We start from the raw sequence: 17,951 nt of genomic DNA, 5'->3' as shown, positions 1-17,951 counted from the left end.
AGAAGGTCCAGGCCTTGGTGTTTTTAGACCCTAACCCTTACATTTTCACATACATTACATTACATTGTACTGGATCCTGTACTGGATCAGGTTGCCCAAAGATCTGCCCGAAGGAAACTGGGTCCTCAAAGAGCATCAATGCAATTTCCTTCAGAAGACAGGAAGTTACAGCCCAGCAAATACACATCCTCCTGGTTTTATGGCTCTAATTCCCGTTCTATTGTTTTATCCACAGCAGAACGATTCATATTTCATATTTCTCATTAAATGTTGTGTTTTGTTTTAATGAAATGAAACTGTTGGAAAGTGTATTCACTGTAAATGTATTTCTTTCCATTAAGTGAGAACAGCACAAAGAACATTAGTGCCAGGTTTGAGAAACACTCAGACCAGAGATAAGACCCGAAGCTTTATGACTTCAGGGTTCATGGAAACGGGTTCTTTACACTGAACGCAGCAGTTTATTTTCCCCCTTTGGTTGGCCACAGAGGCGAGTAAAAGAGGGATCACAGAGATGATCACAGAGCAGCAGCATGAGTCCTTTAATATTTTCAGAGGCACGCTGCCAAAGGAGCCCGTCAGCGAATCAGATGACACACGACGCAGGGCGCATCACAATGAAGACGCACTGAATATGCATGTTGATGCAGGCAAACACGGAGCCACCTCTTCTTCTCTGAAATGTTGAAACCATGGGTCTGCAGACTTATTACTGGGTCTGTTTTTCCTTCAGTGAGTCACACGAGCACCGGTTGAATCCTTCTTTAACATTAACAGTTTATTGTGGATGATGTCATCGACGCCCCCCTGCAGCACAGTTTATTCACTCCGGTAAGAACGTCCATCTTACTCAAAATCTGATAAATATCCTGCCATGTTGCACAAAACTATCAGCAGCAAACTCTGTGTGAAGTTAGCCGACTGTCACAGAGCACGGAGTGAATAAGCTGTGCTGCAGGGGGGCGTGTGGATGAAGTGGTCCCAGTAGAGTGCCTGTGTAGAAATCCCTCCGTTAGCTCTCCTATAGCTGCAAGTAGCCACATAACAGCAGCTATGAGCTAACAGAGCTCTGAGCTAACAGAGCTCTGAGCTAACAGAGCTCTGAGCTAACAGCAGCTATGAGCTAACAGAGCTATGAGCTAACAGAGCTCTGAGCTAACAGAGCTCTGAGCTAACAGAGCTATGAGCTAACAGCAGCTATGAGCTAACAGAGCTATAGCACACGTTCATTCATTCATTCTTCTTAAAGTATTGGTGAAATAAAGACAGATAATGCCTTATTTAGAGGCTGCATCCTCTAAGCCCCGTTCACTCCGTTATATGGATCTCCAGTTATCTAAATATCTTCTGAAGGACGCCGACTTTCACCAAACTGTTCTCTGTGAGCAGATGAACGTATTTCATGCCATAAATAAGGTTTAAAAGGTTTAAAAATACCAGAGTTCCCCTTTAAGTTGATCAGTTAAACAGAAGAAAGAAATTCTGTCTGAATGGAAAAAATAACAAATGAAATACTGACAAACTCCAAATTACTGACTCAGAAATCAGATTTTTTTTAATCTGTTCCAGTGGTCACCAAATGTTAGTTTATTACGTATTTATTTATTAACGTATTTCATGCCAGAAATGAGGTTTAGTTTAAAAATACCGGAGTTCCCCTTTAATGAAAATGGAAAATTTGTATCTTTGGCCACTTTGAGCGTTTGAGAGTTGCTCTAAATGTCAGACGGAGGAACGCCGATTAGCCATAATATTATCACTACAGCAGGTCCAGGATAGAGGAAGTGTGAAGGTGTTGTGGAATAACAAGTCTGTAAAGGAAGATAAAGGAAGTGTGCTGCTCTGTGCTGCTCCAGCCTTAAAGCTCTGCTGCAAACATCTCGGTTTCATTACGTCCATCAGCTGCGTTGGCAGAATGCAAAAAGCTAGCAACACATCTCTTTTGGGTGGTTTTTGGCTCATTAGTGAAGAGTCTTAATGCATCTTCATCATATGTTTCTCTCTACCTGACAGTTGATGGATAAACCACCTAAAAATAGAGCTGAGCTTTACAACTCCTCTTTGATTGGTTGATCCAGACAGGCTCAAATCTCAGAACAGAGGCTCCGTAGTTAAAGGTCACGAAGACAGCAGGGCATTATCTGAAGATGACACATGGAAATCAGACACTGCCATCAGATAATCTCTGACCTCCGAGTCCAGCTGATGGCTCCATCTGATAAAATCTTTATGTTCAAAATCAAAGCTTAATCACCCGATCCATTAAAACGCTGCCGATCAAAGAGAAAAGAGGATTAAACAACACGAAAAGGGTTAAAGTGGAGCCTCGGCGTACAAAAAACATCTGCCTGCTGGGGAAATATGGCAGCTGTGAACCAGCAACTTTTAATTTATTCCATCCATTAATCGTGTTGATCAAAGACCAGAGGAGCTGTGGGCCAGAGATTTCAGAGGAGATGTGTGAAAGAGAAGCTGAAGCTCGAAGCTCGGTGAGATTCTCTGTCTTCATCAGGAAAAGAATGATTTTCATGTCCCAAAAACTCCAGAAACCAGTCCAATAACTGCTCATTCAACCATTTTAGGCCTTTATCGGCTACCTTTGGCTGGTTTTCACAACTGCTCTGCAGAATTTTCCACACAGATTTAGCATTTTGGAACCATTTTTTGAGACAAGATTCCCTTTTGTGCGACTTGGTGATGGGTTCCTCGTTCCACACATGTGCTGAAACAGCTGGGCAGAGCGAGGCGAAGCGGTGTTCATCTTTAGTCGGTTTGATTATTGTAAAAGCATCTTTAAAAGGTCAGTTAGACACCTGCAGCTCATCCAGAACTCAGCTGCTGGAGTCCTCACTGAGACCAAAGAAGTGGAGCACATCAGTCCAGCTGTGAGGTCTTTCCACCGGCTGCCGGTCCATCAGAGGATAGACTTTAAGGTTCTGCTGCCGGTCCATCAGAGGATAGACTTTAAAGTTCTGATGCCGGTCCATCAGAGGATAGACTTTAAGGTTCTGATGCTGGTCCATCAGAGGATAGACTTTAAGGTTCTGCTGCCGGTCCATCAGAGGATAGACTTTAAAGTTCTGATGCCGGTCCATCAGAGGATAGACTTTAAGGTTCTGATGCTGGTCCATCAGAGGATAGACTTTAAAGTTCTGATGCCGGTCCATCAGAGGATAGACTTTAAAGTTCTGATGCCGGTCCATCAGAGGATAGACTTTAAAGTTCTGATGCTGGTCCATCAGAGGATAGACTTTAAAGTTCTGATGCTGGTCTATAAAGCTCTGAATGGTCCAAAATACCTCAGTGACCTCCTGACCCACTATGAACCTTCCAGACCCCTCAGGTCATCTGGATCCGGTTCTTTATCAGTTCCCAGAGTCAGAACCAGACCTGGAGGAGCTGCATTCAGCTTCTATGCTCCACATGTCTGGAACAAACTCCCAGAAAGCCTCAGATCAGCTGAAACACTCAGGATTTAAGTCCAGGTTGAAGAAACATCTGTTTTCAGCTGCATTTGAATAAGCTTGAGTTTCAAAACGGAATCATATTTTAACTCCTGATTTTATCTTTCATATATATAATTTTGTTCTTATTTCTTTCTTTTGTTTAGATTTTAAATCCTGCTTTTTATTTCTTCTGTTTTAATGTCTCTGTAAAGCACTTTGAATCCCCTTGTCGTTGAATTGTTCCGTACAAATAAACTTGCCTTTATCGGGCCGCTTTGGCTGGTTTTCACAACTGCTCTTCAGAGATCTTCCAGACAAATTTAGCATTTTGGAACCATTTTTTGAGACAAGATTCCCTTTTGTGCGACTTGGTGATGGGTTCCTCGTTCCACACATGTGCTGAAACAGCTGGGCAGAGCGAGGCGAAGCTGTGTGACTGTACGTGTAAAAGCAACCAGCTTTTAAACCAAAAGACAGAACCTCCAGAGCAGGACCGAGTATCTGCTGCTGACCTGAAACATCCACACGGTTCATGCTGCAGGTGGAGATATTTGGAGGCCATTATTCTGATCTCAGATTGCTGAAATCTGCCCATCTTGACCTCTGAGAGACTCTGCCTCTGCAGGGTGTTCTTTTTACACCCAGATTGTTGCCTTTTGAACCAGATCAGCTGCTGCTTTCCATCTTATTGTGTCTCCCATCCAGACTTTGTAAAGATGTGCTGCTGCCATCTTATTCAAGACGAGACAATATTTTTCTTTCTATAATCTGTTGTGAGTAAAATATTTGCTAATAAGAGTTGCAAATCACTGCATTCTGAACTTGTTGTTAATAAAAAACCTTCACAGTTTGTGAGTTTAATTACAGGAAACCTGAAACCTCCTTTTTTCTGTTTTATTTAATAATTTCTTCTCTATATTTGTGAAACTTCTCCTGCAGCACGCTTTCACTTTAGCTGTGGTGGAAGAGGGGGGGTTAGATGAGAGTCAGAACATGCACTTTGAAATGCAAAGTACATGCGATTATCCTGCTGAAGGTTCCCACTTTGGCTCCAGGGAGCTCCCGCTGGGAATGAGCTCAGGAACACTTGATAATTTGGAATCAAAGCGGTGTTTAAGTGGAAGGAGCGGCAGCTAACCTGAGCTGCAGTCTGAGAGGTGCAGCGGGCAGTGTGTGCACGTGAATAACTGGAGGATGTGGGGAACATCAGCAGCTCACAGACTCCCTGCAGACTGAGGAGAGGCTGCTCCGCCTCAGCCAACACACATGATTAAAAATAACATCTTACAGTCATTACAACTCATTAAAATTAAAAATGAGACATTCAGCTTTAGGAGGAAACCAGCAAAATTAGTAGCTGACAAAATGATGACTTCAGAGCATGTGATGGAGTAAAAACTGCATTTCTGTACTGTGAAGAGGCTGGAAATCAACATCACGCCTGATTCAGAGCTAAAGTACTCAGTTAAGACCGGAAACTTGCATTTTACACCTCAAACTTCAGCCCATGCACTGAAGTAGAAACAGATTCGATGTGTGTGTTTATCCTGGTCAATCAGCCAATAAATCGGCGGCGGTGCGTCTGGTCTTGGATCAGCCTAAAAGAACATGTCCCCCCTCTGTTCATTGAGCTCCTCTGGCTGCCCTTAGCCGCCTGCATCAGTTCCAAGTCCCTGATGTTAGCTACAAAGAGCTTAATGGAACGGCTCCATCTACTTGAATGCTCTTGCAAAGGCTTCTGTCCCAACTGGGTCCCTCCGTTGGTCCCAGGATTGTCGTCTAGCAGCTCCTACACCACGCCTAAGACAATCCAAACTCTGTTCATGTGTCGTCCCACGATGGTGGAATGACCTACCGAGCGCTACCAGAACAGGGGCGTCCCTGTCTATCTTCAAGAAGCTCCTGAAAACCCAGCTCTTCAGAGAGCATCTCCTATCCCAGCACTTACCTTGTACTTCCCTCCCCCCTCTATCTCTGCTCTTTATCTTTCTGCTCTTCCTTCTATGCCTGCACCCTATCTCTACTCTGTCCCCTCTGACAGAGTCGGACTCCTGGGTTCCTTCTATGTAGCTTATTGTTAGCTTTTTATAAAGCTGTTATATCTTCATTTGTAAGTCGCTTTGGATAAAAGCGTCTGATAAATACAGAAACAGAAACTCTATGCTTGACCGAGTAGTTCATAACACATTGTTCTGCAGTTATTTCAGTTTTACTCTGACTTTAAGGTCAATATTGAGAATCCTGGCACCCAAAAGAAAATCCTCGGTGCAAGTAGGACCCGAAAATTAGCCAAAATTCTACAAGAAAAGGTCACATTTAGTCTAAAAATGGATTTGTCAACCAACATTTCACAATGATGTGGTTGATGACGCGCCTTTATGACAACATCTGCACTTAAATGAACCAAATAACTGCTAAAACGTGAATAATAAAGTCTTTCTGCACTTCCTTCTATGCCTGCACCCTATCTCTACTCTGTCCCCTCTGACAGAGTCGGACTCCTGGGTTCCTTCTATGTAGCTTATTGTTAGCTTTTTAGCTTGTTAGCTTTGGATAAAAGCATCTGATAAATACAGAAACAGAAATCAATGAACTTCCCAACGTGCTTTTACAGAGAGTTACAGTTCGATGGGCTACCTGGGAGCACCCGGAGCTCTGCGTCTGTCCCCGTCCTGGTGCTGCCAGGGTTGTCGGCCAGACAGCGGTACGTGGCTGAGTCTGGCGGTTGAACCCGGCTCACCTGCAGCGAGCCGGACGGCAGCACTGCCAGGCGGGAGTCGGGGTCAAAACTCAGAGGCAGGTCCTCCCGATTCTTCTGCCATCGGATGACGGGTGTCGGGTCGCCCGAGACCTCGCAGCGCAGCAGGGCGGTGTCACCCAGGTAAGAGGAGACCGACTCGGTGGGGACGATGACCCTCAGCGGACCTGTGGGCGGAGGAAAGGCTTTTTACAAACTTCTGCTGACTCTTGGTAACAGATCCTTATTTTCTCTGCATGATTCTGTAGAATCAGATAATAAAAAACCAACAACTTGCAGACTTTAGTTTGACACAACGTCACCAGTTTCAGTTATATATCATATCCACTCTGTACTGGACCGTCTTCCCCAGACATCTTGCAAACCTTGTCTGGTCTGTCTCTAATCAGCCAAATCTAGCACAGAGACCCAGAGGAAAAACTACTGCCGTCAGCAGAACTCACAGAGCTACTGCACAGGAAACAAGAGGCGCAGCAACAGGGGGGAAGAAGAAGAGCTGAGCTGAAAGGAGAGGCTTTTCAGGTCAACGAAAACAGAAGAATAAAGACAACAGAACCAAAGTGGGCGGGTGTTAGACTGTGACCAGCAGCAGCAGAGATGAAGGGCAGCTGGGAAGACGGGGGCAGTGTTTCCTGTCTGATCAGATTCCCTTCAACAACCAGCAGCCTGTGGCCACTTGGACACAAAGTCTGGTGACTGCTGGCCTCTCTGGGTGCTTTTTATCATCTGAAGCTCACGTGTGATTTGTTTTAATAACATGGCTGCAGTAGCCTCTGGCTAGAATAACTGGAACATGAATTTAATAAAGAGCAGTTTATTTTCTCCTCCGTGTTTCTCCTGAGCTTTTACAGCAGATTTAAATGATTAAATCGGTGAAAGATGTGAAAGACGCTGTTATTTCCTGCTACCAGCCTCTTTCAGGCAGTGAATTCATGGGCAACAGAAGGGATGACGGGCCTCCCGGGGGCCACCTGGACCTGCTACATCTAACTGTATTCCTGAAAAACAAGTTTATCTATCCCGTCACAACCTGTGGGCAGGATCTCTGGTTCCTTTAAAACTCCAGGGAAAGGTCCAACTCCGAGCAAATGGGAAGAAATACCACGAAGATTTCAAGGAAGAGAGTCTGCTTGTTTATGAATTGTGACTGAAGGGAAGCGGGGGGAAACCAGGGGGACACAGGGGGGAGACCAGAGGGACACCAGGGGGGGAACCAGGGGGGACACCAGGGGGACGCAGGGGGAGAAAATAAGGATCTGTTAGGGACACCAGAGGGACACCAGAGGGACACCAGAGGGACACCAGGGGGAGACCAGGGGGATGGAGGGATGGATGGATGGATGGATGGATGGATGGATGGATGGATGGATGGATGGATGGATGGATGGATGGATGGATGGATGGATGGAGATGCACTTTAAGTCTATTTGTCTATTAATATCTTCCATAAACTGTATTGATCTTGACCACATTCCACTTTCAAAGATTGCATTACAGATGAATTACTTTGGTTCTATTAAATATATACGACCAGGAAAATAAATCTAAGCTGTGAAGCTGAGGTCTGCCTGTGTGCAGGTGCACGTGTGCAGGTGCACGTGTGCAGGTGCACGTGTGCAGGTGCACGTGTGCAGGTGCACGTGTGCAGGTGCACGTGTGCAGGTGCACGTGTGCAGGTGCACGTGTGCAGGTGCACGTGTGCAGGTGCACGTGTGTTTATTGCACTATTACAGGCAAGGACAGGTCAAGGTGTAGTAGAAACATCCAACTGAATGAGGCAGACTTCTCCCCCAGCTTCCTCCTCTCATTTCTTCTACTCCTTTGTTTTCTTCTTTCTGATTTTTACTCATTTCCATAAAAACACTCAACATTCAAATGGGGACAAACCCAGAAAACGGAGGACATAAATAGGAGTCCTGGCAGAAGGAGAAGGTTTCCTGCTGAAATATAGATCTTCTCCTTGCTTTCTGCTAAAAGATGTTCTTCCAGCCTGAAGAATTACTTTTCTTTTAATTAATTAATTAATGTAGGTTTCTTTAAAGGTTTTAAATGAGGCTTGGTCAGGACTCTGCTGAACAAAGAGCCGTTTCCTCTGCTGCAAACCCATCCGTATGGTGGCGGTTTTGCATTGGGCACGAAACCCTGGACCCCCACTTTTTACTATTTGTGCTAAATTATGAATGTTGGCTCAGGTTATCTGAAATGCAACATCTGAAAGACTGAAGGTGTTTTTATTTTTAAATGATTAGAGATAATTTAACGTACTACGGAGAGCAGAGGAACCCAGAACAGCTCAGAGCTCCAGATCCTCCTCTGAGATGAACATAACTTCCATTTTCGCTGTTCAGTCACTTGAACCTGAGCTCTACAAAGGCGGCGAAGACGAGATATTACGGGAAATGCAAACTAAGATGGAGAAAATCAGTAAGGTGGGAGGAACGAAGCGGAGCCGGAGTTGGTGGAAGTTGTGTTTCGGTGCTGATGAACGAGCTCCGCCGTCTGTAATCAGCTTCAAGGTGAACTGTGTGAAGCTTTAGGACTGACTGAGGACAATTACCATCATTCATCCATTTTCTGGACGTGTTTAATCCAACTCAGGGCTGCGGGGGGGCCTGGTGTAGTGTTCAGTATGGAAAAAATGTGTATGTTCAATGAACCAAAACTAGTGAAAAGCAAAGATAGAATCAAAGGTGTTTTTAAACCTTATTTCTGGCATGAAATACGTTCATCTGCTCACTGAGAACAGTTTGGTGAAAGTCGGCGTCCTTCAGAAGATATTTAGATAACTGGAGATCCATATAACGGAGTGAACGGGGCTTAGAGGATGCAGCCTCTAAATAAGGCATTATCTGTCTTTATTTCACCAATACTTTAAGAAGAATGAATGAATGAACGTGTGCTATAGCTCTGTTAGCTCATAGCTGCTGTTAGCTCATAGCTGCTGTTATGTGGCTACTTGCAGCTATAGGAGAGCTAACGGAGGGATTTCTACACAGGCACTCTACTGGGACCACTTCATCCACACGCCCCCCTGCAGCACAGTTTATTCACTCCGTGCTCTGTGACAGTCGGCTAACTTCACACAGAGTTTGCTGCTGATAGTTTTGTGCAACATGGCAGGATATTTATCAGATTTTGACGACGTGAACGACAACTTTGAGTAAGATGGACGTTCTTACCGGAGTGAATAAGCTGTGCTGCAGGGGGGGCGTGTGGATGGATAGAAAATACAGCCTCTAAATATCTAAATGAGGCATTATCTGTCTTTATTTCACCAATACTTTAAGAAGAATGAATGAATGAACGTGTGCTATAGCTCTGTTAGCTCATAGCTCTGTTATGTGGCTACTTGCAGCTAAAGGAGAGCTAACGGAGGGATTTCTCCGGTAAGAAGTTTGTAGTTGATCCGGGATGAGACGGGGAGCCGGTGCAGTGATTGGAGGATGGGGGTGATGTGTCGGTGCTTACGGGCTCTCATCAGGACCCTGGCAGCGCTTTACACTGGGGCAGCTTCCAGGTGAGGAGTTACACTTTCTACACATATCAGTTAAATCAGAGAAGAAGTTGCCTCTTCTTCATCTGTTATTCTTCGTGTAATTTTTCCAGGCTCAGTAAACCTGTTTTTTCACTCTTCATTTCTCCTCCTTTGTGCTGCTAACTGAGATCGAACAAATGCTTTGATAACACAGCATTTTTCTTGTAATTCGCAGTGTTTGTTGGCAGATATTAAACGTGTTATTTCTGAGCAGATCTCATGAGTCGTGGTTCTGACGCCTAACAGATTTACAGCTGGTCTTAACAAGGTTTTCAGGTGCTAACATCTCAGAGCCAAAGCCAGCAAATACACACATTCACCAGCAAATTTGACTTTTTCTCAGCACGAACAATGGCGAGAGTAATAATTAACCTTGAAACAAACATGAAGGTCACTGGTTCAAGGTCAAACATTCAAACATTAACAGACTAATGCAGTAAAAAAGTCATTTCTTACCAGCCACAGTGACCCTTGCTGTCCGGCTAACGATGCTCCCGAGTCCATCCAGTGTGGCGAGGCACTGGTACTCTCCTTCGTCGGGCCGGTGGTGCCGTGAATGCACCACATTCTGCACCAGCAGCGTGCCGTTACCCAGCTGCCGCCGGCGCTCATCCACCACCGTGCTGAGCAGAACTCCGTCTTTGCGCCACGTGATGGTGGGAGGCCCTGCTGCTGTGTCCGCCTGAGCCTGGCAGTCGAGCTGCAGCGTGCCGCCGCGCACCGTCACCATGTCCTGAGGCTCCTGGGTAAACGTGAAGTCCACAAAACCCAGACTGAGAGATGAAGGGGATGACGGAAACGAGGGGGCATCTGAGGCTGTGGGGAGACAAAAAGAGAGAAGGGGAGTTAGATCCAACGTCCAACGGGGCAATTATTTATCAGAGCAAATGCAGCCAGATACAGAGAGGAAATACACCGAGGACTCCAGGGTTTTGGTGCCATGTTGGATATAAGAAACCGAGCGAATACGAGATCAAATAACATCCGTGACTGTGTGGCGGTAAAGAAAAGCTCTTATGATCCGAGATCAAAATCAATCACCTTAAACTGTCAAAGCAGGAAACTGCTGAGGGGTCACCAGAGGAAGCATGTTTACCGTGTCAGCAACGGGATTATTATTTATAGGTTATACTGCACCAGTGTAATTGTATTAGAGGACCTTCAGGCATGTCCTGGACCGTTGCAGGGGGTGGGGGGGTCTGGAATAAGGCTGGCCCGGCTGCATATTGCTGTTTTTCTGCCACATACTGTATCTGCAGGAGATACAATCAGTTTGTTGCATGTGTGCACATCCTGTAAAAGTGACTTCCCCGGAGAAGGGCGCCATGTTGTCATAAGAAATTTGCATTTAAGTGACTTAAAACAGTTAATGAGGAGTTATTTTACCACTTCTTGGCATGTGGGTTTATTTTTCATGGCTTTTTGGTCTAATCTCGAAGTGAAGTCTAATTACTTTACATATTCATTTTCCTTTATTTGTTTTCTTATGGGGCTTATGTGTTCATATTTGTTTCTAATGCTTCTTTCAGCTGTTTCTGCTGTGTTTTATCCCCCACTTGTGTTCAGCTGTGCCCACCAGTCAGGTGCAAATCTCCCGGGATATGTCCACAGCTGATTGGACACATCGAACCACTGGAATTTGAGTCTGTTCCCCAAGAAAAAACGAATTATTTAAGCAAATGTACAGCAGTCTGTTGGTCATACCACTGATCAGATGGAGGTCTGGGACCTGAGGAGGCCTTTCCAAATCATTCAGCACTGCTTCAGAGGTTTACTTACAGGGGGCTCACACCAAAAGCTCACAACCCGCCGCTTCTACTTCTTCTGCCGCCGGAAGCAGCCAAAGGGGCGGGGCTTATATGTATAGCAACTAGCATATATATATAATAATCCATCCATACATCGGTTCCATCTTTCACCATGGATCATACTCTGGGCCTTCTTTGTGTTTCTTTGTGTTTGCTCTGTTGTTTTCTGCTTTTTTCCGCCTTCGGAATCCAGGTCGGCCCTAATTGGCTGTTGTCGCGTCGCATCACTGCTCATTTGCATAAAGTTGAGTCTTTCTCAACTCTTTAAGCTCATGAAGCTCACAATGCCAGCTTACATTGAAAATTAATGGCAGCTCACGCCGCTTTTGGTGTGAATGTTGAGAATATTGTGGTTTTTCCCCGGTTGGGGGAGACAGAAACAGGATTTCTTCCAGAAGAATAATAATAGTAATATAATAGAATAATAATGAATGCTGCCAACATCACCAGCAACATGTGAATCAAACATTTCCTTCAACAGCTAAAGACCTTGATGATGGCCAACGATGACTTGCTCTGCAGCTTCGGTTTGGTTTTCTGCAGCGGTTGAGGTACTCTTTACCCTTTACTTTACCTTTAGTTTATCCATCCTTTGGTTTATGTATTCACACCATTTTGGCGTCAGTTTTGTCTGATGAATGTCTTCACAGCAGAGAAGTTTAATCTCCAACCTTTACTCCCTCATCTTCCCTCTCAGAGCTTCAGCCTCCTCTGATGCGCTTTGTTTCTACACTTTTTGTTAATGTGCTGAATTACTCTGACAGCATCTCCTCTCATCTTTGATGTAGTCGCTGCTTAAATGTCTTTCATCCTGATCAGAGAGCCAGTTGTTCGGTTTGTTAGGAGCTACGGAGTAATCTGAAGCCATGTGTTTAAGGCAAGAAGTCGGCTTTGAAGTTCAGGAGTCATTCTTGTTCTCGTGCACGACTGCGCTGATGCTGCTTTAGTTTCTCCCACAAGACAATTTATCAGATAAGCATCAAGAATATGGATTAAATCATCTCTGGGTCTGTTCCCAACTGGGCTGAAGGAACAAATTAACAGAAAAGTCTGAGGGTTTATCTATAATTACACACTTCTCTCCGAAGTCAAACACTGTGTCGGAGGAAGAATGTTTTTTCAAAGATGGACGTCAGTCAAAGGTCGACAACGAGATGAAGATCTCTTTTTCATCCAAGAGTCTTCCAGCAGCTTCTTGGAAATGTTTTACTTTAGATAAATGGAAGAAAAATAAGATCCACCCACAGATGTATAACAGTAGAAATTATGCATGGAGTAAAAATAGGAAGAAAAGAAGTAAATGCAACATTAAATTCAACATTTTCTGCAGCACTTGTTTTAGGCAAAGTTAGAATGTGATGTTAGAACAAGCAACTGAAATGCTCATTTGGTGCGTTTGTTTACAGCTTCAGTGCAGCTGAAAAAGGCAAAGGTGACAATAAGTTGTTTTAGGCAATCGTTTTATGCCAGGTTGCATCACATTAAAGGGGAACTCCGGTATATGAAGTGGTCCCAGTAGAGTGCCTGTGTAGAAATCCCTCCGTTAGCTCTCCTATAGCTGCAAGTAGCCACATAACAGCAGCTATGAGCTAACAGAGCTATGAGCTAACAGAGCTATGAGCTAACAGAGCTATAGCACACGTTCATTCATTCATTCTTCTTAAAGTATTGGTGAAATAAAGACAGATAATGCCTTATTTAGAGGCTGCATCTTCTGACCGGCGTGAGCGGCCAGCTGCCGTTCATTTTCAATGTAAGCTGGCGTCGATGAGCGGCCGGCGTTGTGAGCTTCATGAGCTTCGTGAGCTTCAAGAGTTGAGAAAGGCTCAACTTTATGCAAATGAGCAGTGATGCGACGCGACGACAGCCAATTAGGGCCGATCTGGATTCCGAAGGCAAAAAAAAGGCAAAAAAAGGGTGGAAATAAGCGGAAAACGGCAGAGCGCAAACACAAAGAAACACAAAGAAGGCCCAGAGTACGATCCATGGTGAAAGAGGGAACCGATGTATGGATGGATTATTATATATATTTGCTAGTTGCTATACATATAAGCCCCGCCCCTTTGGCCGCTTCCGGCGGCAGAAGAAGAACAAGCGGCTGTGGTTGCAACGCTTTTGGTGTGAGCCCCCGGTAAGCCCCGTTCACTCCGTTATATGGATCTCCAGTTATCTAAATATCTTCTGAAGGACGCCGACTTTCACCAAACTGTTCTCGGTGAGCAGATGAACGTATTTCATGCCAGAAATAAGGTTTAAAAATACCAGAGTTCCCCTTTAAATGATGGAATCTAATCATTTTTAGCAGTGTTTTCATTTGCTTTGCTTTGCCATCAAGTAAAATAACTAAACGCATTTTTGGGCCTGACCCTCTCATATAATTAATAGGAGCATCAGGAGGAAAGCCCATAAGAATCTCTAAGAAGTGCTGCTTTATCATGCAGCAACGTTGTGGGAGGACCTTTCATTTCAGCACAGGCATGACTGAAATGAACCGTGTTCACAGCCGGTTTTAAGATGGAAACATGAACAGTGCTGTCACCCCTCAGAAGAACATCAGAACATCATTTCAGAGGAAAACCAAACTGCGGTGCTACATGCGGACACACAGCGACGTTAAATGAGCAGTAGGGAAATGATACTGGTGCACCCTGGGAGAGCCGATTGGAAGAAAGATGCTAGCTCAGCGACATGACAGTAGCCTCTCAGAAGAGTAACTCTCACACAGCATCTTTGGCTCCAGCCCCCCGTTCTTTCATTGCTTTGTTTGACTCTATCTGCCCGGCTTTCCATCCTTCTCTCCATCCTCTCATTTATTTCTCTCTCTCTTTTCCTTCATGGTTTCCTTCTTATTGATTCCCCTTCACCAGTCCTCCCCCTCTCTCTCCGTCAGTAAATCACTATCCTGACAGCTCTATCTGTATTCACTTCCACTGGTCACACCAACACACACACACACACACACACACACCAACACACACCAACACACACACACACACACACCAACACACACACACACCATTCAACAGCGTGCCCTTGTCTGCTTCGTCCTGCAGTTTGATGCTATCACTCTCTGTCAGTTCTCTGCTCTTTTCTACTCTCTTCACCGCCTCTCGGTCACTTTTTCTTCATATTTCATCTCAAACATGAAGCCCATCTTTACTTCATTTATTTATTTATTTATTAAAATACAATTTCTTTCTTTTACTGGTTCATGATAAATAATTTCTCTGAGTTTTTCTCTGCAAAGGTTGACCACAGCAGGCTGTGCAAACATCGAGTTCTTATTTTTAAACATGCAATGCATGCAGATGGTTTCTGTAACAAACAAAGTTAGCATTTCACAGCAAATAAGTTCCTGATATGAACCTCAGTGAGCCTAACTCTGAGGAGTGAAGGCTGCAGCGATACACTAACCTCACGATACAATTTTATACGATTGTTAGAAAAATTTACTCACAGACAACGGTATGAAACCCAGAAATCCCTCAGAGGCCTCAGTATTTCACTTGCAAGGGGAGAACAACACTTCTTTCTGCAGATTCCCAAGAGTTCTCCAATGAGTGGTTGCCTCCCTTTACCTTTTATTAGGTGACACATACATACATACAATCCTCTATGTGCCCAGGTCTGGTTTATCTCCTGAGTTTGGAGGCATCTCCTTATTTTGTGGAGCTATAAAGATAACAATCAGTGGGGAGACAACATTCCTTCTTAAAACACAGCTCTCTTTGTCTCCCAACTTCTGAAATGGCCTCTCTGGCTGTGACTTTTATATAATGATAATAAGCAAACTTTTCTGACAACGATTCGATTCGATACGATTTAATACAGATCATTTTCTGAAAGACTTTAAAGGGACAGTGCGATTTGACATGAATCGTCGCTGATTGGACGGTGGTCCGACCTTTGAACTGGAAGGAAAACAGCGCCAGACAAACGGAAACAAACAAACATTCAGCGTACACAGACTCATGTTTATGTTGTGAATATTACATCATCAACCTGCTTGTTTTACTTGCTAAATACCATAAACACAAATCCAAATTCTTTAATCACAAACCATCTTTTTTCATTTTTGCGAAGCAGTTCAAACAATAAATTACAACAATCCTACATTATATAAACAGAAAAGCCATCAAAACCACTGAGATATGCACTTTCACTTTATATAATGTTTTTATGAACTAATTTATCACTGTTTGGTATAATGTGACCCCCCCAGCATTGTTTTGCTATTTTAATCCTCTGTGTTTTCACTAATTGTAACAATTGACTTTTCAATAAAGTTTGCTAAAAAAAATAAAAAAAATCGATACTCCCGGTTGAAAATATTGGGAAACAAAATATCGATAAAATTGCTGTGCCCTATGAGGAGTGTGCATGTTCTTTCTGTGCCTGTGTGGATCTTTTAGGTGTTTTCCTCCCACAGAAGGAAGATTTTACTCTTTTTATTTTTATAGGTCAAAGAGTTTGGAGGAAAATCTGCACAAACCTGACAAGAATAAATCCTGAGAAAGAGAGCTGAAGAGCTGAGGCCAGTATGCAGCCCTCACTGTGAAAGTTAATCTACAAAGTGAGCACACGTACATGCTGGTGGGAATATATTCACGCTGGCTGTCTGAAATATAATCGGAAAACATGGACCATTTATCAGACACTGGGCCCCGGGGCACAGACACATAAATGAACTTCCACCCTTCAGCAAGACATCCAGACTGAAAGCTGTGGGAGAAGCAGCTGCATCATCTGTTGTTGTGCATTTCTTTCAAGCCATTTTTGCTTAATGCTTTTCTTTGAGGTTGTTTTATGCTGTTTCTGTGGTCATTTAGTTGATATTTGTTGTTGTTTTGTGACTCTTTATATGTCTCTTTGTGCTCGTTTGTGGTCTTTTTACTTCTCTTTGTGTTGGTTTGATGTCACTTTACATCTCTTTGCAGCCTCTCAACTCAACTAAACTCAGTATATAGACAAACTAACACTGGAGCAACATGACGACTTACCAATAAATATACAGTAGAGGTAGAAAAGAAATAGGATGATAAAATGAGAGTCTCTGACAGCAAGGCTGGACAACAGCCAAGTGCACATGGACATGCACACCCTAACAATGGCTGCCACCATAGGTTACCGTGTGAAAAGAAGTCTGTATTAGAACCCTGGACAGAATCCAAACACTGTGTGTGTGCTTTAACTCTGCCAGCTGCTGCCTGCCGGTGGTCATCTTGACTGAAATATGGGCAAACAGCTTCCAGTCTCTGCCTCACAGACAGCAATGAGATAAACTACAAAAATAACAACAATCTGAAGGAATTAGCGCCGAAAATGTTTCGCTTTATAAGCTAAAAAACTTGAAGAAGCTGCAGGATGTAAGAGGAGAAGAAGAAGTGCGCTAAGTGAGCATGAAACGGCAGTAAAAAGTGAGGGAAAAGTTTAATAGCAGGCACTGAAAGTCTCCCCTAAACACTGACATCAGCTGATTCAAACCACACGGTCAGGATCAATCACCTGACTGTGGCCACGCCTTCCACTGTGTTTATATGGAACATTTTCTGCATGCTTTCACTAACCGTAGCCACTACTGACTGAGATGTAACCTTAAACTAAACCAATAAGACTTTTGGGTTCCTGAACAAAGTCAAGTTTATTTGGAGCACGTTTCATGTACAAAAAGTGCTAAAAAAATCAATTAAAAGCATTGCAACGGGGAGCAGAAAAAGCATTAAAAATACTTAAAGAAATAGAATAATTAAAATGAATGAAAACAGTTTAGATAAGTTAACAGATATCCTGCAGATTTCATGCAGAGACACATGAGAGAAGAAATGTTTTTAACCTACATTTGGTGACAGTTTAATCTCCTCTGGCAGTTTGTTCCACTTGTTTGCAGCATAGCAGCTAAATGCTGCTTCTCCAGGTTTAGTCTGGACTCTGGACTGGACCAGCTGACCCGAGACACCAACTCACACCAACTGACACCAACTGACACCAGCTCACACCAACTCACACCAACTGACACCAACTGACACCAGCTCACACCAACTCACACCAACTGACACCAACTGACACCAACTGACACCAGCTCACACCAACTGACACCGACTCACACCAACTGACACCAGCTCACACCAACTGACACCAACTGACACCAGCTCACACCAACTGACACCAACTGACACCAGCTCACACCAACTCACACCAACTCACACCAACTGACACCAACTGACACCAACTGACACCAACTGACACCAACTGACACCAGCTCACACCAACTGACACCAACTCACACCAACTGACACCGACTCACACCAACTGACACCAGCTCACACCAACTGACACCAACTGACACCAACTGACACCAACTGACACCGACTCACACCGACTGACACCAACTGACACCAACTGAC

General features: G+C 44.0%; 1 protein-coding gene across 2 annotated transcripts in view; it reads right to left on the bottom strand.

Moving 5' to 3' along the window:
• The window catches only part of dcc (DCC netrin 1 receptor), a 277,918-nt gene that overhangs the window by 185,347 nt on the left and 74,620 nt on the right, over window positions 1–17,951 (bottom strand). For both annotated transcript variants that reach the window (XM_072372603.1, XM_072372604.1), the window contains exons 2-3: window positions 10,196–10,555; window positions 6,084–6,371 (exon numbers count right to left, since the gene is read on the bottom strand). In XM_072372603.1, coding sequence (XP_072228704.1) covers window positions 6,084–6,371; window positions 10,196–10,555 — 648 coding nt within the window. The remainder of the gene's footprint in view (window positions 1–6,083; window positions 6,372–10,195; window positions 10,556–17,951) is intronic.

This window comes from Leuresthes tenuis, unplaced genomic scaffold (assembly GCF_036924035.1).
Source record: "Leuresthes tenuis unplaced genomic scaffold, fLeuTen1.0.hap1 SCAF_19, whole genome shotgun sequence".
In the NCBI taxonomy this organism is placed as follows: Eukaryota; Metazoa; Chordata; class Actinopteri; order Atheriniformes; family Atherinopsidae; genus Leuresthes; species Leuresthes tenuis.
This window is presented reverse-complemented; position numbering and strand designations above follow the sequence as displayed.